The following is a 24,323-nucleotide window of genomic DNA, read 5'->3' on the forward strand; positions in this document are numbered from 1 at the left end:
CACTCCTCCAGGGCCCGCTCCCCCTGCCCGTCAGAGGCCCCTCCGCAGGGGCGAGCCCAGCCATCCCTCCCCCTCCAGAGTCCATGCACGTGCAGCGTGACGTTCCCCGCCCGCTCCAATGGCGCCCAGCGCACGCCCGCCCCTGAGACAGTCACCCCGGGCTCAGGCCGCCCCCGGCAGCGCCGTCGCGTCCAGGGCGCGCGCGCGCAGCCGACGCCACATCCGGGTTCCGGACGGGCGGCCAACATCCGGGACTTCTGCTTCCGAGTCGCGCGGAGGCGGCGAGTTCCGTTTCCAGTGCGGCTGCTGCCGGGAAAGTGCCGGTTCCGTTACTCGGGGTGAGTGAGGGGCGAGCAGCGGGGCTGCTGCCACCCCTCCGCGGGGGGCTCCTTCCTCACGGGCGGGGGGGGGGCAGTAGGGGTCTCCTCAGCGCTGGCCCCCCGCTCGCTGGGCTTTGGCCTCGCGCCTCGGAGTGCGGCCCTGCGGCGTGCCGGGGCGCGCGGGCGTGACAGCGCGAGCTGCGCTGCGGCCCCGGGGGCGTGCGGGACAAGAGCTGTGAGCCCCGACCGTTACGGGGTGGGGGGCGCCTGGGCCAGGGTGAGCAGAGGCGGGGGATACCTTCGCGTGCAGCGAGGCGAGAGTTGGTCGCTCCGGATCACCACCTCCCCCGCCCTCCGTAAGGGTGTGAACAACTTGGACAAGGTGCAGCGGAGGGTGATGGAAATCGTCTGCAAGCGCTGGGAGGGCGGTAAGGTGATAGGAAACAGCCAGCACGGGTTTGCAAAGAACAAATCTTGTCAAACTAGTCTGATGGCCGCCTTCGGTAGGATAACGAGCCTCGCGGACAGGGGAGGAGCGGTGGATGTGGTCTACCTAGACTTCAGTAAAGCATTTGATACGGTTTCCCATGATATTCTTATCAAAAAAACTAGGCAAATACAGTTTAGATGAGGCTACTGTAAGGTGGGTGTGTAATTGGCTGGATAACCCTACCCAGAGAGTAGTTCTTAATGGTTCTCAACCCTACTGGAAAAGTATAACAAGTGGGGTTCCGCAGGGGTCTGTGTTAGGATGGGTTCTGTTCAATGTCTTCGTCAATGATTTAGATATTGGCATAGAAAGTACTCTTATTAAGTTTGCAGATGATACGACGCTGGGAGGGGTTGCAACTGCTTTGGAGGACAGGGTCATAATTCAAAATGATCTGGATAAATTGGAGAAATGGTCTGAGGTAAACAGGATGAAGTTTAATAAGGACAAATGCAAAGTGCTCCACTTCGGAAGGAACAATCAGTTTCACACACACAGAATGGGGAGAGACTGTCTAGGAATGACTACAGCAGAAAGGGATCTAGGGATTATGGTGGACCACAAGCTAAATATGAGTCAACGGTGTGATGCTCTTGCGAAAAAAGCAAACATGATTCTGGGATGCATTAACAGGTGTGTTGTGAACAAGGCACGAGAAGTCATTCTTCCGCTCTACTCTGCACTGGTTAGGCCTCAGCTGGAGTATTGTGTCCAGTTCTGGGCAGCGCAGTTCAAAAAAGATGTGGAGAAACTAAAGAGGGTCCAGAAAAGAGTGACAAGAATGATTAAAGGTCCAGAGAATGTGACCTATGAAGAAAGGCTGAAAGAATTGGGCTTGTTTAGTTTGGAAAAGAGAAGATTGAGGGGAGACATGATAGTGGTTTTCAGGTATCTAAAAGGGAGTCACAAGGAGGAAGGAGAAAACTTGTTCTTCTTGGCCTCTGAGGATAGAACAAGAGGCAACGGGCTTAAACTGCAGTCAGGGAGGTTTAGGTTGGACATTAGGAAAAAGTTCCTAACTGTCAGGGTGGTCAAACAGTGGAATAAATTCTCAAGGGAGGTTGTGGAATCTCCATTGCTGGAGATATTTAAGAACAGGTTAGATAGTACTTGGTCCTGTCATTGGGGCAGGGGGCTGGACTTGATGGCCTCTCGAGGTCCCTTCCAGTCCTAGTGTTCTATGATTCTATGAAGGGGCTGGGTCACATGATTTAAGAAGAGCGGTTGACAGAGCTGAGCTTATTCAGTCTACAGAATTGAAGAATGTGGGACGATTTGATAGCAGACTTCAACTGCCCAAAGGGGGGTTACAAAGAGGCTGGAGAGAGACTGTTCTCAATGGTGGCAGATGACAGAACAAGGAGCGATAGCCTCCAGAAGTTGCGTGGGAGGTGTGGGTTCAACATCAGGAGAATTTGCGTCACTAAGAGTCTGGTGAAGCATTAGAGAGGGAGCCGTGTTAGTCTGTATCTTCAAGAACAACAAGAAGTCCTGTGGCACCTTATAGACTAACAGATATTTTTGAGCATAACCTTTTGTGGACAAAGACCTCTTCGTGGTCTTTGCCCATGAAAGTTTATGCTCTAAAATATCTGTTAGTCTATAAGGTGCCACAGGACTTCTTGTTGTTGGTGAAGCATTGGCATAAGTTGCCTGGGGAGGAGGTGGAATCTCTGTCCGTAGAGGTTTTTAGTCCAGGGTTGACAAAGCCCAGGCTGGGATGTTCTAGTTGTGGTCAGCCCTGTTTTGAGCTAGTTGACTTCTTGAAGTCTTTTCCATCCCTAATCTTTTATGAGAGTCGTTAACCAGCATTTTAGAAACTCTTATCTGTCCTTGGGAGATATACATGTTTGCAGTTAGAAAAAATGAAAAGTGGTCACAAGACTTGGCTGTAGGAGACTACTTGTTGTAACAACTGGCCACTATTACTTTAGTAGGGCATCTTGTTTTGTACCCGATTTCTGAATATTGATCTGAGCTGTGACATTTCCTTTGTGCCCTAGTATACAGCTGTTGTGAGTGAAGTGAAAGGGAGACTGTCATGAATGAGTGCATTGAAGGGGTTTAATCTCTTCCTGATGTAACTTGAGCTCAGGTGAGCCAGTGGGAGTGGAGTGAGTTTTTTTTTAACTGAGAACAATTGCAGTTTAATGGATCTTTTGTCTGCTGGGGAGGCAGAGAGAGGAGAGAAGGAGAAGGATGTCTCCCAGGCAATTGAAATGAATCCCATAATTATCTATGCTGCCTCAAAATCAGCCATTGAGATGTAAGTAAAAGGGAAATGTGTAGTTAAACACAATCAGATTATGGTTATTTTGAATTTGGTTAGACTGGCTATCTCTGTTTTCTTGTTGCCTTGCTCTCTGTTTTTTTTTTCACCTCCCCTTTTGAATCCCAGGAAAATATTTTCTTTGCATGCAATCCCATGATTTCTTTTCTCATGTTTTGTGAACAAATTACTGTTTTTAAGCAACTGTTCTGATACCTGTGTCCTGACAAGGGTCTGTGAGTGTGTGCGCCTTGGGCTAGAAGGCCAGCTACTAAATTACATGTATTTGTTCTAAGCTGTCTCCAGAGGGAGGGTTAAGAACTTGGGGGTGCTCTAAAGGGAAGAATAACCCAGGAAGATGCACCTGAGACCAAGGGGTTTTTGTTTTATCTGGTTGGTAGCAGCATACTGTCCAAGGGATCTGTGACTTTGGGAAGTTTTAATGTATTTTGTGGGCCCCCACTTTCTGCACTTGAAGTGCCGGGGGGGGATGGATACCTGACAGAGACTATGGGTACCAGTGAAGAAGTCCATTATGAGTTTGACCAACAGAACTTTTGCAACTGTGCAATATGCAAAGAGCTTTACATCCCCCAACCAGCTGAATTTCCAACTGGAGGCACTCTTCTTGATAGTGAATAAGGTGGTTAATCTGTTTGCATCTACTAGCAGAGCTGAGTGTTTGGGACAATGACATATCCTCTCTCTCTCTCACTCACTCACTCATTTTGCAGACAAGAGACTTCGGAATTGGACAGCACTGTCAGTCTCAGTGGGCAGGGGGACAAGCAAAGCATCTAAGATCAAGGTCCCACCAGTGTTATTTACTGCAGTTCTTGGGGTGCTGGGTGCCATGCAGACTGCAGTCTGAATTAGAACCTTATTCCTCTCAGCTAGTGAAGGCCAATGAGAGGATGCTGGGGCCACTTCTGGAAGACATGATGCTAGCTGCTTCTAAATAAATTACTAAACCTTTTCACAATAAAAATCTCTTGATGCTGCAGTCTTCTCATTATACTTTAGTAGCTCCGTACTTTATTCTCTATGTTTAAAACTTGTAACTGCTGCAGGTCATACAAAGTGAACAAAAATAAGCAACCTAAGTAATACTGAAGTTGTTAAATACTGTAAGCACTTAGTATAAATCCATTTGTCTTCCAGTGCAATGCTGTTCTATGTTTTCTTTCTCCCTCTGTGTGTGTGTGTGCGTACGTGCCTGTGTATAATATACTTTTTTTTTTTTTTTAAATGACCATGTCTGTCCCTTCCCTTCTTGCAGATATTGCTGGCAGTAATTCTGAACATATGCTTCAAGGATGTCTCTCTCTCTCATTATAAAATGGGGTGGACAGGAATATTCTATAACCTCATTATCAGAAGATGATACAGTGTTAGATCTTAAACAATCTCTCAAAGGCCTTACAGGAGTGTTACCAGAGCGTCAAAAGCTGCTTGGACTTAAAATGAAAGGTATTTTTGTTTGTGGAGATGCCTAACTCGTCAAAGAAAAAAACGTGCTTTTATGTATCCAAGGTGTATGTACAATGAAGCTCTTCTTCCTCACACTAATGGCTATGGATTTGGATGGGTGTGTTCACAGGGATGTCACATGTCACTGGAGGTAGCTTAGCATTAGTACATCATGCCTGTTTTTAAATGACTGTTGTGAAACTTCTGCAAATTAAAATATTTTTGTTTTTTGTTTTTTTAAGTAAACTGCAAATACAATAGGAATTTTATGCGTAGTACCTGCGTAATTAGGCCCCTGTCTTAACTGGCGATTCAAAGCATTGTTGTAGTATATTTTTTTTATTTCAATTTGGCATTACTCTATATCAATACAGGCTTATAATAGTGTATCCTTGAACATCTTAGTAACAATAGCAAACTGAAGCTCCAGTGGCATAGCATGTAATATAGGTCTCATCTTAGACCAAGTAAAGTCCCACTGTGCCAGTGAGAAAACAATAATCTGCTTGTATTGTAGGCAAACCTGCAGACAATGATGTTAAGCTCGGAGCTCTCAAACTGAAACCAAATACTAAAATCATGATGATGGGAACTCGTGAAGAGAGTTTGGTAAACATTTTCTTTTTGTCCATTTGTTTTTATAAAACTGTAAACTCCACCTGGTCATATATTTCCTAATAATGACTGGCTGAAATTCTAATCTTCACAAGGCAAGTTATGGTGAAAATAGTGGCACCATATCAACTTTGCTACTCCCGCCTTGTATGTAAAACGAGCTTACCTGTAATAGATTTGCACACTATAATTGCTGTAGTGGTAATTTTTAAGTTTAAGTCCTGTTATGTACTTTTTGCATCTACTAAAAGGTTCACTAATTGTGCCACTGTTAAAATGAAAAGCATATAGCGAAAGCAGTTTTATCTCTCTTCCTGTAATGTATTGTAACAAAACCCTGCAACCTCGTGTGTTTGTTTTTAATTTTGCTCTGTTTTTTTCCTGTCCCTCCAGGAAGATGTCCTCGGACCACCTCCTGACAATGATGATGTTGTTAATGATTTTGATATTGAGGAGGAGGTTGTTGAAGTAGAAAATAGGTGCGTTATGGCTTTAAGAAAAGGTATCAGTGTTGCTGAATATTTAATACTTACATGCTAACTATAACTGTTTGTACTCTTGTATTAGGGAAGAAAACCTATTAAAAATTTCCCGCAGAGTTAAAGAGTACAAAGTGGAAATTCTGAATCCTCCTAGGGAAGGGAAAAAGCTGTTGGTACTTGATGTTGATTACACCCTGTTTGGTGAGTTATGGAACTTTGTTTTTTTAAGATGTTAGTGTAGTCACTAGTTGTTGACTGCTGCTTTTCTGTCCATTTGTTTTGTCACTTTTCTCAGAGTTTCTGCTGTGATCCATTCTTTGATGCCTTGTCCTCTTTCCAAAAGTTTTATCACAGGTTTCTTTCCAGGCCGTTTTGATGTGTTCCCAAATTTGTTCCACAGTAGCATCTTTCAGGATGTCGGAGTTGCATATCTGTTGGACAGCTCCACGAGGAAACTGGCTCTTGTCTCTAAATCCTTCAGCTGCTCTGTATGGAATCTCAGTCCCAGCTTGATCATTTTTGTGGTGCGCCTCTTGAGCTTGAACTTGAATTTTACTGTGACCAAATGATGATCTGAACCTACATCTGCTCCTCTTCTAGTGTGGACATCCTGTGTCAACCTTCTGAAAGAACTGATGATACAGATGGGATCAATTTGGTTTTCTGACTGGTGGTCCAGTGAAACCCAAGTGACCTTTTGGATCCTTTGGTGATAGCTGGTAGTGTTTTTTTTTTTCCACACAGATCAGTTGAAGGAGCATAAGTCACTGAAGCCCTCTCCATTTTCATTCATGTTGCCTAGGCCACCTTTTCCCATGGTCTGTTCTCTGTCTGTATTTGTTTCCAATTTTTGCATTGAAGTTGCCCATCAAAATCAACATATCCTTCTTTGCTTTCTCATTTGCCACACTTTGTAGTTTCTCATAGAAGTCTGTTTTACATTCCTCAGCTGCTTCATTGGTCGGTGCATAACATTGCACAATTAGTACCTTTTGCACTTTGGTGTAGAAGCTGTCTCTGATTGATGCATGATGATACTGCTGTCTACTCCATTGAAGTACCAGATGTCTCTCTTGATAAAATAAAGCCCACACCTGTGTGTGGTGCACCCTCTTCACGTCCTGAACCGTTGAAGGTTTCACCTGTTGCCAGGCGTGGCTGCCCAGATTGTGTCCATGTTGTCTCATACAAACCCAAAACTGCAAGCTTGTACTGCTTCAGTCTGCTGCAGTCTGTGCTGTCTTCCCCACTTGATACATGGTTTGAACATACCACGTTCCAAACAGGGTGGTCGTCCTTGGTGAGAGAAGAGTAATCAGTGGGGCAGCTTCTTTTTGGCTTTCTGAAGACTTGTCTAGTTATAGGTTTCTTTGTAGGTGTTTCTGTAACTTATTTTAGTGATAGCGTTCTTAAACCTGCGCCAACACCTTTTACCTTGGGGAGAGGTGATCCAAGTTTGTCTGGTCTTTACCCTTTGACCTGTCCAGTTTGGATGACCCTGTAGCTCCTGCTGGCATAGCTGTCAGGGTCCTTGACACGCACAAGCCACCTCACCATGACAAGGAATGGACCATGAGGTAGAGACAAGTGAAGGAATGAAAGGACAGAAAAGCAGCACTCTGAGCTTCCACCTTGGCTGCTCTTGTTGAGACTATTCAGAAGCCAACAAAGATGTTAAAAAGGTTTAAAATGGGACAAGAAGAAATCTGTGGAAAACCTTGCACAACAAGCTGAAAAAGCTGCAGGGCAGAGAAACTTGAAAGAGCTCTGTAACATCACACAGAAGCTAGCTGGGTCGTGGTGGTCAGTGGATCAGCCAGTACAGGATAAGGAGGGGCATGTGTTAACAAATTGAAGTGAACAGCTCAGTGGATGGAAGGAACACTTTGAAGAGCTACTGAAACACCCTGCCCACATAGAACCTCCCAAGCTACCACCTGCAAATATACTGCTGCAAATTAACAGCAGCAGAAGAAATTAGAAAAGCCATTACCCATCTGAAAAGGAGAAAAACAAGCTGGGTCAGACAACATCCCTGCAGAAGCAATCAAGGCAGGTAGTGAGACATCAGTCAACATGATGTATAATCTATTTGGGACACTGAAGAGATCCTCCAAGACTTGTCAAGCTTCCAAAGAGAGACAACCTGAAAGAATGCAAGAACTTGGAGGGACGTCACGTTACTGTCTATTCTAGGAAACGTGTTCAACAGGATTCTATTGGAGAGGAGGAAGACAGAAATTGTTAGGCTGCTCAGGAAAGAAGAGGCTGGCTTCTGAAACGAGAGGTCTTGTATTCCCCAAATAGCAACTCTCAGAGTGATCGTAGAACAGTCACTCTGGTGGAACTCTCCCCTGTACATAACCTTCATAGATGTTTTCAAAAAGCCTTTGACAGCATCGATAGACAGTTTGTGGAAACTGCTGCAACAGCATGGCACCCCATCCAAAATTATTAACTTGATTCATGCAACATACGAACCCTCGACATGCTAAATTGTTCACAAGGATGTCTTGACAGAATCCTTCAGCATACTGTCGAGTGCGACAAGGGTGTTCATTGTCACCTTTCCAGTACTCGATCACAAAGGACTGGATTATGAATAGGACAACAGATGGCCTTCAACAAGGCATTCAGTGGACACATCAAACAGCTAGAGGACATTGATGATGTTACCCTCCTTTCACACCAACATGAAAGTATGAAAGAAAATATTACGACACTAGACAAAACTGCTTCAGTGACTGGACTGAGCATTAACAAGGGAAAGACCAAGACAATGAGGATCAACCAGTCCAACAACACCACCATCACACTGGGAGAGGATTGACCTAGAAGATGTGAAGCAATTTACCTACTTGGGGAGTGTTATGGAGGAACAGACCAGGATATCAGTGCCAGGATGGGGAAAGCAACAGTTGCATTCAAGTCTCTCCATCCCGTATGGAGTTCACCAAATAATATCTGCAGAGGTGAAACTGTGAATCTTAAGCACAAATGTGAAGTGTGCTCTTGTATGGATGCAAGACCTGGCCTGCTAGAAAGTCTTCAGATCACAAGCTACAGACATTCATAAACAGATGCCTGAGGTGCATCACTCACCTCAAATGGCAAGACTTCATCACAAATGAGGAGCTTTGGAACAGGGCAGGACAAGAACCACTTGATGTTCAAATCAAGAGAAGAGAGTGGGGATGGCTAGGCCACACTCTCGGAAAACCATCATCCAGCATAGTCCATTCAAGCTCTCAAGGAAAACGTAAAAGAGGAAGACCTCAGACAACGTGCAGAAGGTCTGCTGAGCTTGAAGGACAACAACTGGGGTATTCTTGTAGTCAGCTAGAAATTTTGTCCCAAGACAGAGTGAAGTGGGGGAGACTTGTAGGTGACCTATGTTCCACACAGAGTATGCGAGTGGTGGTGTAGTAGTAGTAGTAGTAGTCTCTAAGTTACTGTGGTAGCCTTTGATAGGTATTTTTCCCCTTGCAAGTCACATTTTAATAATTTCTGCTGGTATTATAATGCTAGCTTGTACTCTTGTTTTTGTATTGCATTGTTACTATTCTTGAAATATCCTTACGCTTTATCAATATTGGATACGGTTGATTTAAAGCAGCAATACATAAATGTTACGTATGGATGCAGAGAGAAGTTGAATGTTAAGTTTATGCTTTCTTCCTTTTGTATGTTGTCTTAAGTCATTGAGGTGGTAGTGAAGGGGAAAAGACTTAAAATTTTAACTTATAACTTTAAAATTAAGGTCAATCAGTATGTGACAAGGGAAGAGGCGATTAGTTCAGTGTTTATTCTAATGGAGGTTTGAAACACCCATCCATAATACATTGCACATGAAAACTACAAAAACGGTTTCTCTGAAAGATCAGCATTTTTTTTATGACTTCACAAACTGTACTGGAATATGGGGCATTAAGGAATTTACTCCAAACCTCAACCGACCGCCTTTCTGTCTCCAACCTCCCAAAATTTTGTACAGTAATCCCTGGAAATGTGCGATTTCAAGTTGCGCTTAACTCTCATATTAACGCGAGTTAAGTGCAACTCCAAAATCCTGCGGGTGGCCACCAGCTTACCCAGATGGCCCCCAACCCCCTGCAGCCCTAACACACAGCCCCAGCGCACTGCCAGGCTCAACCCTCCCCAGCTGCTCCCTTCCCCCACCCCATACAAAACCCCCAGGACTTAGTTTTCAAGAGGTGCTCCAGGTTCTCCTGCTGCTTCCTCAGCTGCAGAACACGCAGTTTACCAGGGAAGAAAGCCGCCCTTCAACTTATGTAAAATTCGAGTTATGCAAGAGTGCATGGGAATGCAACCCTCGCATAACTCGAGGGACTACTGTACATGTATAATGTGTGTAATCTGGCATCAGAATTCAAGCTTCTGTATTAATAAGGAGAGTTTCACAGGAAGCTATTTTCTTGATCACAATGGATGTGTTTGTCCGTAAGAATAAATAAGGCACATACATGATCACTAATATTGCCTTTTCAAAGAAGGGAAGAAAAATGGTTTATGGTTAACTGGACTCTGTCTGGGTGAACCTATGTTAAATTTTTGGTTCTGCCACAGACTTCCTAAGAGGCTTCGGCAAGAGAGAGTCTTTCCGATTTAGTTCGCGATGTGTGAATAGTACTTCCGTGTACAGTACGGTTTAGGAGAATATATTAATTGTTTATTGTCGTATTGGGTTGCTTCATTGATAGGGCCCCTACAGGAATCAGACTGAACAAAAAAAATGCTAAACTAATAATGCACTGTTTTTCTTCTCAGACCATAGGTCATGTGCAGAAACTGGGGTAGAGTTAATGAGGCCATACCTTCATGAATTCCTGACATCGGCATATGAAGATTATGATATTGTAATTTGGTGTAAGTTCTTGACTGTACCAAGTGAAGATCCTGTAAATTGTTTGGGGTCTAAAAGGCTGCAATAGAGATGTTGAATGTCATTGCAGCTTTTGCTCTGTATTGTAGAACTTGATGTAATACCTTAATATTGGCTGTATTGTATTTAGTCCCTGAGTGAGTAGTTAATTCATGCTTGGTGGTGACTCATAATTTTTTTTTAAAGATGGTAGATCTCATGTAGCTAAGCACCATATACTGCCCTTGCAAATAAGTGAATGTGGTGAGGAAATTAACAAGGTATACAATTTATGTTAAAAACAAAAAGCAGTCAAGTAGCACTTTAAAGACTAGCAAAATAGTTTCTTAGGTGAGCTTTCGTGGGACAGACCCACTTCTTCCGACCATAGCCAGACCAGAACAGACTCAATATTTAAGACACAGAGAACCAAAAACGGTAAGCAAGGAGGACAAATCAGAAAAAGATAATCAAGGTGAGCAAATCAGAGAGTGGAGGGGTGGGGGGGAAGATCAAGAATTAGATTGAGTTAAGTATGCAGACGAGCCGCTATAGTGACTCAAAGTTCACATCACGATTTAAACCATGTGTTAATGTTCCAAATTTGAATATACATGTCAGTTCGTCCACTTCCCTTTCTACAAAGGAGCGATAATTTCTTTTCAGTAACACACATACCTTGAGGTCGTTGACAGAATGCCCCATTCCATTAAAATGTTGACTAACTGGTTTGGTTTGTGGATCTGGAGTGTTTTGATGTCTGTTTTGTGCCCGTTGACCCTTTGTCTAAGGGAGTTAGGAGTCTGTCCAATATACAAAGCATCTGGGCATTGTTGGCACATGATGGCACACATACCTTTAGGTCATTAATAGAATGCCCCATTCCATTAAAATGTTGACTAACTGGTTTGTGGATCTGGAGTGTTTTGATGTCTGTTTTATGCCCATTAACCCTTTGTCTAAGGGTGTTAGAAGTCTGTCCCATATCCAAAGCATCTGGGCATTGTTGGCTCATGATGGCATATATGATGGTAGTAGAGGAGCATGAGAAAGTGCCCATGATTCTGTGAGTAACCTGGTTAGGTCCAGTGATGGTATTTTAGTGTATAGACTATATACTATATAGTGTATAGACTAGCACGGCTTCCTCTCTTACAATTTATGTTGAATATGAACTTGTATGGATGAATAAGTAATTGAAGGGATTAAGCTGTACATTTAAATATTCATGTGTTGCTTGATGTTGTTCACATATTCCAAACCAGACAACAGGTAAAGAATACCTGGGATCAGAAAGGGGCAGAAAATAAGCAAAACTGTTACCATTTTTATGGGAAGGTCACTAATCTGCCTGAACACACTTGTTGGTTTCCTGTGTTCTAGCAGGTTGACGCCTGTCTCTAGCAGAGCTACAGTTTCTAATTTTTTTAAAATCTAGTTTTAATCATTGCAGTGAAAGGGTTAATTTAGTTTAGATATCTAAGATCTAATCTGTGATGTATTTTCAAACTAAGGAATTTGTTTTCCATATACTGTATTTAGTTGCAACTGACTTGAGGATAATGATGGAGGGGGAAAATGTAATGATGGAAGTTTAATTTGTACCAAGCTGGCAAATGTGATAGCTCACACTGAAACTTTACCTTGCACCGTTTCATCGTGATAAAGTGTTCTTTTCCCTTTGTTTTAGCTGCAACTAATATGAAGTGGATTGAAGCTAAAATGAAAGTAAGTGATGTCTGGAAATATCATTTGTTTCTCATACGCTGTCAGTATTTGGTAGATATAAGTTTGTAACCCCTAATCAGACTTTGTTCAGCAGCTTATCTAGCAATACTAGCAGTTACAAACTGTGGAAGGGGAGATCAGAAGCTGCTCAGGTTTTCCAAATGTTTAGGCAAGAGTTTTAAAATTGAAGGTATTGCTAATTTTAGAATTGCATATAAAGCTTTGCTGCAGTAAGAGGTAAATTTGCACAGCTTAAATATAATAAGCCAAAGGGTGCAAGAGTATAGATTATGCCTGTGGATTTTGCTCTGTCGTCCTGGAGATTAGCAGGAGGGATCCCCCCTCATTTTTTCTTTGCAGCTTCCTCAGCTTCGGAGAGATATAATTCCCCCCCTCCCCCGCCCCGTGACTCCCAGGGTGCATCTACAATAGCATGTTCTTTTGGACGTACTGCATGATGGGGTCAAATTTAGCTACGACAGATCAGGAAAGGGATCTTGGAGTTATAGTGGATAGTTCTCTGAAGACATCCACGCAGTGTGCAGCGGCAGTTAGTAAGGCAAATAGGATGTTAGGAATTATTAAAAAAGGGATCGATAATAAGACAAAAGATATCATACTTCCCGTATATAAAACTATGGTACGCCCACATCTCGAGTACTGCGTGCAGATGTGGTCTCCTCACCTCAAAAAAGATATATTGGCATTAGAAAAGGTTCAGAAAAGGGCGACTAAGATTATTAGGGGCTTGGAAAGGGTCCCATATGGGGAGAGGCTAGAGAGACTGGGACTTTTCAGTTTGGAAAAAAGGCGATTGAGGGGTGATATGATAGAGGTATATAAAATCATGAATGGTGTGGAGAAAGTGAATATAGAAAAATTATTTACCTTTTCCCATAATACAAGAACTAGGGGACACCAAATGAAATTGATGGGTAGTAGGTTCAAAACTAATAAAAGGAAATTTTTCTTCACACAGCGCACAGTCAACCTGTGGAACTCCTTGCCCGAGGAGGCTGTGAAGGCCAGGACTCTATTAGGGTTTAAAAAAGAGCTTGATAAATTTTTGCAGGTTAGGTCCATAAATGGCTATTAGCCAGGGATAAAGTATGGTGCCCTAGCCTTCATAACAAGGGCAGGAGGTGGATGGCAGGAGATAAATCACTTGATCATTGTCTTCTGTTCTCCTTCTCTGGGGCACCTGGCATTGGCCACCGTCGGCAGATGGGATGCTGGGCTTGATGGACCTTTGGTCTGACCCAGTATGGCCATTCTTATGTTCTTATGTTCTTATGTTAAAATCAGGCCCTTTTTTGAAACAACACATGGAGCGTCCATATGCAAAGTGTGGTCTTTCGATCTGGAATCAAAAGGATGCAGCTCTTCTTCCAGAAGCCCTCTTCTGTTCCCAGATCAGGAAGAGCAATTTTGGGGTGTTGGGGGGGAAGCACATGTAGATGCTCCATGGGCCCCTTTTTTTGAAAAAGCAGGAATTTTTGATCCCTGGCCCATTCTTTCAGAAGAGCAGGGGCTGTGTGAATGGTCTCTGTTGAAAGAAGGGATTGGATTGATCTTTCAATCTGCTTTTTTGTGTGTAGATGTGCTCTTTCGAAAGAAGATCTCCCGGAAGGTCATCCTTCGAAAGATTGCTGTAGTGTAAACGCAGCCTCACAATGTCCAAAGGAGTCCTTCTTTTGGATCCAGTTCTTTACTGATTTAAGCACAAAAGGCAATTAGCTAGTGACTGCACAGCTGACTTGGCTGGGAACATATCTGTGCTAGTTTTAGCTGTCTGCTTAGTAAAAATTGCTGCATGACTGTGAAGTAATTTTCAAAATCCCAAAACTCAGTCAAATCAAAACCCCTTTCAGTTCTAAAATTATACCTTTTTATTTCTGTTTTGGCTGGGAGGCTGCCATTTTTTTCTTCTTTTATTTAAATGGGGAAAAGTATATTTTCCATTTTGATTATGCTCAGAATAGTCATGGCCTTTTTAAAATCACCCTAAGGTAGAGATCAGTGATAGATGATTTCAATCTAAGCTATGAAAACTTTGAATTATGAATGAAATTGGGGCAAAAATAGTAATTGCACATCTTTAACGGTGGTCAAATGTACCTCCACCATAATAAATAGGTCTGTCACACTTTCTGCTCTTATTTTTTTTTAATTTTATTTGTTTGTTTGTTTTTTTACTGACTAGCATTTTCTTTGAAAACTTAAACGTCAGTTCATTGTGATACTTTAAACATGATTTCAACCCAATGTAGGTATGGTATTAAATTAACTTGTAAAATATTTGCTTTCCGCTCATATATGTAAGGTGCAGCTGCCACCTCAGTTTGCCCTGTCTGGTTAACACTCCAGATAAAACCAACAGCTATCCTGTCATAGGGAAAGAAAAGTATGGTGAAATACAATATCCAAAAACCAAATCATTTACCTCTCTTTGGCCACAACCCATTCCCTGCATCTGTGGTTCTCACACTGTATGCCAGAACCCCTTAGTGGGTTACAACCAATGTTCCCTCCAATCTTTTCCATCCGTATGGGGATTTTTTCCATCTATGTGCAGAATAAATTTTCTATGTGCACCACCAGTGAAAACAAAAACCCAACTAAGGGCACTCTGTTAATCGTCCAGGTGGCATTGAAATCTCTTCTGAGTGGCTGCACAAGCGCACAGCTTATAGGGAGCGCTGATCTTAGCCCTGTTTTAATGAAGTTACCAGGGCTGGCATTTGATTTGCTGAGGCCAAGTTGTAGCCAAAGCCTGCACCCCACTGCCCAGGGTCAAAGCTGATGGCCAGATACTTCAGTCCTGGGTGGCAGGGCTCAGGTTACAGCTTTCCATTCAACTGAAGCTTTGTTCTTCTTCCTCCCCAACCCCTCCATTTCCCCCACTGCAGGGTAAGCTTGAGGGTGGGGGAGACAGGGCCAGTTTTCCTGGCCCCAGCATGTTGGAAAAGCTAACTGTTTGTGGGGGCAGGGGGAGGGGGCAGTTCAGGGGAGCAGCAGGGCTCTCCCGGTGGGGTACTTAGTGGTTTGGAGGTGGGGCGGGGCGGGGGGGGGATGAGGGTTGACAGTCCCATCTCTAGTGGCTACTATTTTCCTGTGCTTGCCGTCCCCACTGGTGAGTCTGAAGTATGTCATCCCTCTGTTGGTGCTCCTCCCTCTCCATATTCTGGGAAATCCTGGGATTTCAGGCATTTCCCACTTTCCAGGCACAACCAAACCCTGACTTTGGTTTAAGTTAGGGTAAGAGGAAGCTGGACACGCATTTCGTGGTCGTAGCTCTTACAGTTTAAGAGGAGTTCTTGAACAAACATAGAATTGCAGACACAGATGCATTCTAAAAATCTATAGCAGATTATAATTTTAATAATGTTTTCTAATTTACAGCAGTCAAACTGTGTCAGTTTGAAATTTCAGTTAACCTCTTTGTTATCCAGGAGCTGGGCGTGAGTACAAATGCAAACTACAAGATAACCTTCATGCTGGACAGTGCTGCCATGATAACGGTGCACACTCCAAGGAGAGGACTAATAGATGTAAGTATCATTTATATTTCCTAGATTAATCGTTTTCATCCTTTTAAACAGTGCAGTTTTCTTCTACAATAGTTTGTGATTGGAACCCACTTCTATAGTTGTTCGTATAGGGGCTTTTGCATAACTAAATCCTTAAAAACTAAGTGAAGTTCAGGTTAGGGTGTCACTGGGAAATAACAGTCTCACTGTAGCATTTTGAATGTTCAGTAAACTGTCTATTTTAACCAGTACTCTGATATTACCAGCACTGACACAGGTGCTATTCCTGGCACCTGGGTTTCCTCTTCCAGAGGAGCTGTGCCATTGGGAGCTGTTTAACTGCAGCAGCATGGGCTGGGGGACCCAGCAGCTTAACCCTAGAAAGGACAGAGCATGGGAAGCCACCTCCCTCCCCTCTTATGCAGCAGCATGGGCTTGGGACCTGCTGCTGGGAGCAGCTTAACTCCGTCAGCTGGTGGGGAGTGCTGCAGAACAGGTGTCCAGAGCACGGTGAACCTGCCCTGCTCCCCCCCCACAATGGCAGCACAGGATGGGCTGCGCTGGTGGAGGTGATGCTCCAGGGCCGGGATGCCCATGGCTCCGGGGAGGGGAGAGTTAGCTTAGTGCAACCACACATGGCGAAGGGATCCTCTCCGTTATCTGGAATATTTGGCTACATCCCAGTGCTGAGGCTGGCAGATGTGGAAGAGTTTACTGTACAGTGTGTCTTTGGTTATAATGGACAGTATGATTGTCAAACAAAATACTATCTAGGGCTATTGGGAGCACGTTCACTTGTGTCATGAGACACCTTTTGGTGGTGGTGGCTGTAGTGAATCTGCTGAAATTACCAGTATACACATAATGAGTAATTTTGATTCACTATATCAGAGACCATGGAGTGCACATACTTGCTATTCTTCAGCAAAACCACACAAATGAAAAGATGTGCTGATCACTTGATTTCCACATCTCTTGCCATCTTTACATCCTGTGTGTTTTTCATCTTGGGTAACTCTTGGAGACTTCTATTTGCAGGTGAAGCCTCTTGGTGTTATATGGGGTAAATTTTCAGAGTATTACAGCAAGAAAAATACTATCATGTTTGATGATATTGGACGAAACTTTCTAATGAACCCACAAAATGGACTAAAGGTAACTTTCACTTTAAATTACCAAAGCAGCAACATATTACAGTAAATACCTGACTTATACCTGCTTTCTGTATTTCTTTGCTGTGTTTTTAAACTAGTCTGAGTTGATCAGCAATACGCAATGCATACTTAATAATTTAAATACAAAGAATAGCTATTTGGACTACATGGTACTTTTAAGTAGTAAGGGAGATGTACTGACTCATGCATCTGGCGAAGCGGGTCTTTGCCCCCGAAAGCTTATGCTCCAAAATATGTTAGTCTATAAGGTGCCACAGGACTTGTTGTTGTACTGAATATGGTGATTTTTGACTGACTGCTAAAGTTAAAATGTTTAGACTACTGAAATGAAGTAGGAAGACTAAAGTTATTACACGTTGTACGTCCCTGATCTAGCACCCTCGGGACTTGACTGGTCCCATACCAGGGAATTTGCTGGTCCAGAATTGGTCAATGCCTGTCCATTTGCTGCTGCAGGGGTCCGCTTCAGCAGCTGCAGAGGGGCCAACATTGATGAAGCAGAGACTGGGGGGGGGAAGGGGGCATTTGGGGGAAGAGTGGCAGGGGTCAGGAGCATGGCCCTGTGGGAATGCACTGAGCCCAGCAGTCATGGGGCTCTGCAGCCACCCTGTCTCCCCATTCCTGCTCTTTACCTTCCCTCCTTGAGCTTGAGTGCTGCTAATTAGCTGTTTGTGGGACTCCAGAAGCTCTGTGAGGGCAGGACAGGAGTTGCTGAGTGCAGGGTGCAGGGCCTGGCTTGTCCCCAGGAGCACCCACGGTGATTACAGACCACGGATGCTGCTCTCTCTGTGCGTGTGTGTGTGCAAATTATAGTAGTGCCTAAAGACCAGAATTAGGTTGGGCCTCTTTATGCTTGGTGCTGTGTAAACATAAGATAAATGACAATCTAAGAAGTGTGGTTAATGGTCAGAAAATAACTCTATTTTGTTACTATACTCTAACTGCAGTGTGCCAGTATAAAATAGGTCCTGCTACTGGGGAATCAGTGGTACTGCAGAAATGCGGGTTCTCGCACAACAAAATTACCAGCTCATGTTGGTTTCCAGATGTTTCATTACTGGTGTTGACCAGAAAGACCACAGCTTGATTTTCTGCTAATGAGTTAAATTGCAGTGGTGTTTGGGGGTGCAGGGAAAAATCTTATGAAAGAAATAGAACTCCAAGATGATGATGGCATACGACTTTGTGATCAGTGAAATTGCATGAAATGTTTGATAAGAAATGTGCACTATTCTGGGAAGCAGAAGATTATTAGTGCTATTCCTGTGAAGGAATTACCAAATGATATTCCTGCAGTGCAGAATCTTGAGAAGTGCATGGTAAAATAGGGGAGAAGAATGGTGAGCGGCTGACATGAAGCACATATATAACACATGCGGAGACTAAGGCAGTTGTGAGCAAAGCTATATTAAAGCCTTCTTTGTTGCCAGTGAAGCTCTCACCTCAGTAAAGTGTTTGTGTTGGAAGAGATAGCTAGTTGAGAAAATGCCACCAAGTTCAAGGAGCTGAAGATTACTTTTACATCCCTTTTTGTAAAAATCTATCCATGTGTATTAGAAATTGTAACAGACTAGTGCAATTTGCTTGAACATTCAGTCTGATTAGGAAACTTGAAGTGCGAGATTAACAGAACAGTATGATTACTTGCTAACGAGGGCATGACACAATGTGACAGCTCAGACTATATCAACAGCAAGACAAATTGGAAATGTCTGTTGAGGGAAGGATGTTGGAAGGACTGGGAATCAAGATGAGCTTTCAACCCGAGGCAAAAGAATTTAATCAGCCGCTCCACTTGGGCTTAAGTGAGTGCCAAAAGGCTTACAATACAAGTAGATGGTGAGGTTTGGAATGAGCTTCACAGCTCTTCTAAAGGGTCACAGTCAACTCCAAATCGTTTAGTTTTTGAACACTGTTGTTACAAGAAACACCAGTGATTTACTGTGGCAAGGGTTACGCAGAAATTTTCCTTTTCAGTTTTATTTTCTGGATTTCATGGCACTGTGTGTGTAGTCATTTTTACTTTTTTCTGCCCCCTGTTCTCTCTCGAGGGCCGCGTCTACACGTGCACGCTACTTCAAAGTAGCGGCACCAACTTCGAAATAGCGCCCGTCACGGCTACACGTGTTGGGCGCTATTTCGAAGTTGAAATCGACGTTAGGCGGCGAGATGTCGAAGTCGCTAACCCCATGAGGGGATGGGAATAGCGCCCTACTTCGAAGTTGAACATCGAAGTAGGGCACGTGTAGATGATCCGCGTCCCGCAACATCGAAATAGCGGGGTCTGCCATGGCGGCCATCAGCTGAGGGGTTGAGAGACGCTCTCTCTCCAGCCCCTGTGGGGCTCTATGGTCACCATGTGCAGCAGCCCTTAGCCCAGGGCTTCTGGCTGCTGCTGCGGCAGCTGGGGATCCATGCTGCATGCACAGGGTCTGCAGCCAGTTGTCGGCTCTGTGGATCTTGTGTTGTTTAGTGCAACTGTGTGTGGGAGGGGCCCTTTAAGGGAGCGGCTTGCTGTTGAGTCCGCCCTGTGACCCTGTCTGCAGCTGTTCCTGGCACCCTTATTTTGATGTGTGCTACTTTGGCATGTAGACGTTCCCTCGCAGCACCTATTTCGATGTGGTGCTGCCCAACGTTGAAGTTGAACGTCGACGTTGCCAGCCCTGGAGGACGTGTAGACGTTATTCATCGAAATAACTATTTTGATGTCACTACATCGAAATAAGCTACTTCGATGTAGCGTGCACGTGTAGACGTAGCCATGGAGTGTCGAGGGGTGATTTTCACAGAATAGCAGCAGAGGAAAAAATAAGATAGGGAAGTGTAGCTGTAATGCCATACACCAACTGCCAGGGGAATTTTGAGGCAGATGCAATTCACTTGTATTTGATTGTGTCCCTCTAATAACCCTTACTAGCTGAATATTGGGTTGGGACTGGAAAGTACCTTAAATTCTTGCTATAATTTTGTAATCTGTGCTGAAAGGGCAACAGGGACAGACTGAGAACAGCGCTGTCACAGTAGTTTTCTGCTAAGGGTAGATAAGGGACATCCTATTTCTGATGTAGACCGTTTTCTTCAGACACTCGTGGAAACAATTTAACATGTCCATTCTGGACATCCAGGCACAGTGTGCATACCACATAACCTGAGACTTTAGTGAACTGATCTTCAGCGTATAAGCGTCTCTTGGCTGACTGGCAGGAAAGTAATTACGAAGAGTACCATTCTAGGCTTCCGTATTGAAAAACGAGACAGCAAGAAATTTCTAGTCTAGTTCGGCATGTTCATAAAGGAAGAGATTTCTCAAGGAAAAATTCCTATAAAGTGCCCTGTTCTGTATAATACTGGAAAACACTTGGTGTAGCATTGATACAGATTATTTTTCAGAATACTTTTCTGGGGATTTCTCTTTAAATGAGTGAGTGGCAGGAATGCCTAATATACTCTGCATAATAAAAGAATACAGTAGTAGTAGTAGCAGCATCCCATAGTCTATGTAGACTATGGATCGCGCCCATCGTAGTTCCATTTGGGATCATCATTTGCAGTGTTGACTGTGACTGTGAAGGCCCACACAAGAGTGACAGTCCTTGCTGCATCTGTTGCATGTGTATAAAAGAATATACCTTTATTCACAAATAACCCAATGTGAGAGAATTAGAACTGTTGTGTTTATTTTGGGCAAATGTTTATATGTTTTTCTCTCAATAGATAAGGCCCTTTATGAAAGCACATTTAAATCGGGATAAAGACAAGGAGCTTTTAAAGCTTACTCAGTACCTCAAAGAAATAGCGAAATTAGATGACTTTTTGGAACTGAATCACAAACACTGGGAAAGGTAAGAACTATGTTCTCTTCTCCAGCCCCATATTATATCATGCTTAAAATTACCTGGAAGGAAAAATTGCTACACACGCTTCACCTTGAGATGGGGTGAATCTCTAGTTGTTGGTTGGACCTAAGATCAGAAATTCAAGCCTTAACACACTAAATGGTGTGGGACCTAACAGTCTGGATGAGTATCTCTCATCCTGTGTGAAATTACAGCAGCTGTGGTCAGTGGAATTGTTGAAACTAACCGCTCTATAGTGCGAGACAGGGAGCTGTGGTTGGGGTGTTCTCTGTCAGAGGTCCTGGGGCCTGAAATTTTTTTTCTTCTCACCCCTAGTCTCATGGACTATGTCTTTGCTAGTGAGTTTTTCCAAAATGCTGGGGCTCCTTCCCACAGAGCATCTACCCACACAGTGTATTCTTTTGAAATTAAATTGGAAGAATATCGCACTTCTTCCGGTGGCCCTCTTCTCCTCCCAGATGAGGAAGAGTGCCTTTTTCTGAAAGATTTTTACAGAGGGGGGGAAAGGAGTGTGTAGATGCCCCTGGGGGTCCTCTTTTCAAAAAGAGCAGTCCTCGTGATGCCAGATTTTTCAATTGCTGACCCATTCTTTCAAAAGAACGGGGGCTCTGTGGACTCTGTCAAAAGAGTGGATCAGTCTTTTCGATCCTACTTGCTTGTTTGTGGATGTGCTCTTTCAAAATAAGTGCTTTCCGAACAGATTTTTCGGAAGAACTACTTTCAAAGGATTGCTGTAGTGTAGATGTAGCCACAGTGTCTAATTTTGGACAGGGAGGGAATGTTATACATTTTCTCTTTCATAAGATGTGATTAAAGGGTTGGAGGTGGTTGAATACAGAACATGGTACATAATGAAGTTTCTAATAATTAATGAAGGGCTATGCTATCCTAAGTCAAATTGAAGAGGATGAATACAGACAAATAACATGCATGTAAAAGCAAAATTAGAGGCTAAGACAAAATGAGCTCATGTAACAGAAACATAAAGGGTCTCGAAACACTCAACAAATATATTAGAAGCAAGAGGAAGACAAAGGACAGGGTAGGTTTGCTCTTTAAAGAAGAAGGAAAAGCAACAGAAAATGTGGAAGTGGCAGAGGTGCTTAATGACCTTTTTCTTCAGCTTTTAGTGAGAAGGTTGTTGGTGATTAGATGCTCAACATAGTATCCTATGGCTGGAAGGGACCTCAGGAGGTTCTCCAGTCCTGCCCCCTGCCCAAAGCAGGATCAACCCCAACTAAAATCATCCCAGCCATGACTCTATCAAGCGGGGAGATTCCACCACCTCTCTCGGTAATGCATTCCAGTGCTTCACCACCATCCTGGGGAAATAGTTTTTCCTAATATCCAACCTAGATCTCTCCCACTGCTACTTGAGACCATTGGTCCTAGTTCTACCATCAGTCACTACTGAGAATAGTCTCTCTCCTTCCTCTTTAGACCCCCACCCCTTCAGGAAGTTGAAGGCTGCTGTCAAATTGCCCCTCATTTTTCTCTTCTGCAAACTAAACAAGCCCAAATCCCTCAGCCTCTCTTCATAGGTCATGTGCTCCAGCCTCCTAATCCTTTTCATTGCCCTCTGCTTGACCTGCTCCACATTCATCCACATCCTTTCTATACTGGGGGGCCCCAGAACTGGACACAATACTCCAGATGTGTCCTCACCAATGCTGAATAGAGAGGAATAATAACTGCTCTAGATCTGCTGGAAATGCTCCTCCTAATGCATCCCAATATGCCATTAGCCTGCTTGGCTACAATGGCATACTGTTGACTCATATCCAGCCTCTCATCCACTGTAACACCCAGGCCCTTTTCTGCTGTACTATACTTAACCATTTGGGCCCCAGCCTGTAACAATGCTTGAGATTCTTCCATCCCAAATGCAGGACTCTGCACTTACCTTCATCAAATTACTTTTGGCCCAATTCTCCAATTTGTCTAGGTCACTCTGGACCCTGTCCCTACCCGACAGTGTATCTACCTGTGTCCTTATCTTAGTGTAGTCTGCAAATTTACTGAGGTGCAATCCATCCTCTCATCCAGGTCATTAATAAAGATGTTGAACGGTATTGGCCCCAGAACTGATCCCTGGGGCACTCCCCTTGAAACCAACTGCCAACCAGATATTGAGCCATTAATCACTACCCATTGGTCCCAACCATTTAGCCAGCTTTCTATTCATCTTACACTCCATATCTCCTATCCATACTTCCTTAACTTCTGGGCAAGAATGTTGTGGGAGACTGTGTCAAAAGCTTTGCTAAAGTTAAGGTGTATCACATCCACTGACTTTCCCATGTCCACAGAGCCTGTTACTTCATCATAGAAGCTAATCAGATTGGTCAGGCGTGATTTGCCCTTGGTGAGTCCATGCTGACTACTCTTGATCACGTTCCCCAATTCCAAGTGCTTCAAAGTAGATTCCTTGAGGGTCCCTTCCATGATTTTTCCACAGACTTAGGTAAGGCTGACCATCTTTCCTTTTTAAAGATGGGCACTACATTTGCCTTTTTCCACTCATCCGGGACCTCTCCCTATCTTTGAGTTTTCAAAGAGAATAACCAAATGTTCTGTAATGACATTTGCTAATTCCCTCGGTACACTTGGATGCATTAAACCTGGACCCATAGATTTGTGTATGTCTAGATAGCCCTCAACCTGTGTTTTCCACACCGAGGGCTGCCCAGCTCCTTCCCATCCTGTAGTGCCTAACTGGGAGCTGATCTTGTCCTTGAAGACAGAAGTTAAAAAAGCATTGAGTACTTCAGCTTTTCCCACATCTGTCACCAGGTTACCTCCCTCATCCAGTAAAGGCCCCAGTTCCTCCCTGATCACCCTCTTATTGTTAACATGTATCTAAAAACCCTTCATATTATCCATCACATCTATTGCTAGCTACAGTTCACTGGTGCTTTCGCCTTTCTGATTACTCCATTGCATTCTCCAGCCATATATTTATACTCCTCCTTAGTCATCTATCCAAGTTTCCACTTCTTATATGTATTGCTTTTGAGTTTAAGCTGACTAAGGATTTCCCTGGTAAGCCAAGCTTGTTGCCCGCCATAGAATCATAGAAGAGTAGGACTGGAAGGGACCTCGAGAGGCCGTCAAGTCCAGCCCCCTGCCCTCATGGCAGGACCAAGCACTTTCTAGATCATCCCTGAAAGCCGTCTCTCTAACCTCTTCTTAGATACCTCCAGTGATGGAGATTCTACCACCTCCCTTGGCAATTCGTTCCAGTGTTTGATCACCCTGACAGTTAGGAACTTTTTCCTAATGTCCAACCTGAACCTCCCCTGCTGCAGTTTAAGTCCACTGCCTCTTGTTCTATCCTCAGAGGCAAGGAAGAACAAGTTCCCCCCTCTGCCTTATGACACCCTTTTAGATACCTGAAAACTGCTATCATGTCCCCCCTCAATCTTCTCTTTTCCAAACTAAGCAAGCCCAATTCTTTCAGCCTTTCTTCATAGGTCATGTTCTCTAGACCTTTGATCATTCTCGT

The 24,323-nt window shown here is 43.7% G+C and overlaps 1 protein-coding gene across 1 annotated transcript in view; it reads left to right on the top strand.

The window, feature by feature from the left end:
* The first annotated feature begins 236 nt into the window (after positions 1-236).
* Positions 237-24,323, top strand: part of UBLCP1 (ubiquitin like domain containing CTD phosphatase 1) — a 35,258-nt gene continuing 11,171 nt past the window's right edge. Inside the window, exons 1-10 of the mRNA XM_075009515.1 lie at positions 237-338; positions 4,359-4,549; positions 5,067-5,158; positions 5,558-5,643; positions 5,732-5,847; positions 10,435-10,533; positions 12,219-12,256; positions 15,709-15,807; positions 16,825-16,941; positions 20,676-20,803. Of these exons, the coding sequence (XP_074865616.1) occupies positions 4,396-4,549; positions 5,067-5,158; positions 5,558-5,643; positions 5,732-5,847; positions 10,435-10,533; positions 12,219-12,256; positions 15,709-15,807; positions 16,825-16,941; positions 20,676-20,803 (929 nt within the window). The 5' untranslated portion in view covers positions 237-338; positions 4,359-4,395. The remainder of the gene's footprint in view (positions 339-4,358; positions 4,550-5,066; positions 5,159-5,557; positions 5,644-5,731; positions 5,848-10,434; positions 10,534-12,218; positions 12,257-15,708; positions 15,808-16,824; positions 16,942-20,675; positions 20,804-24,323) is intronic.

This window comes from Carettochelys insculpta, chromosome 15 (genome assembly GCF_033958435.1).
Source record: "Carettochelys insculpta isolate YL-2023 chromosome 15, ASM3395843v1, whole genome shotgun sequence".
Taxonomy (NCBI): domain Eukaryota; kingdom Metazoa; phylum Chordata; order Testudines; family Carettochelyidae; genus Carettochelys; species Carettochelys insculpta.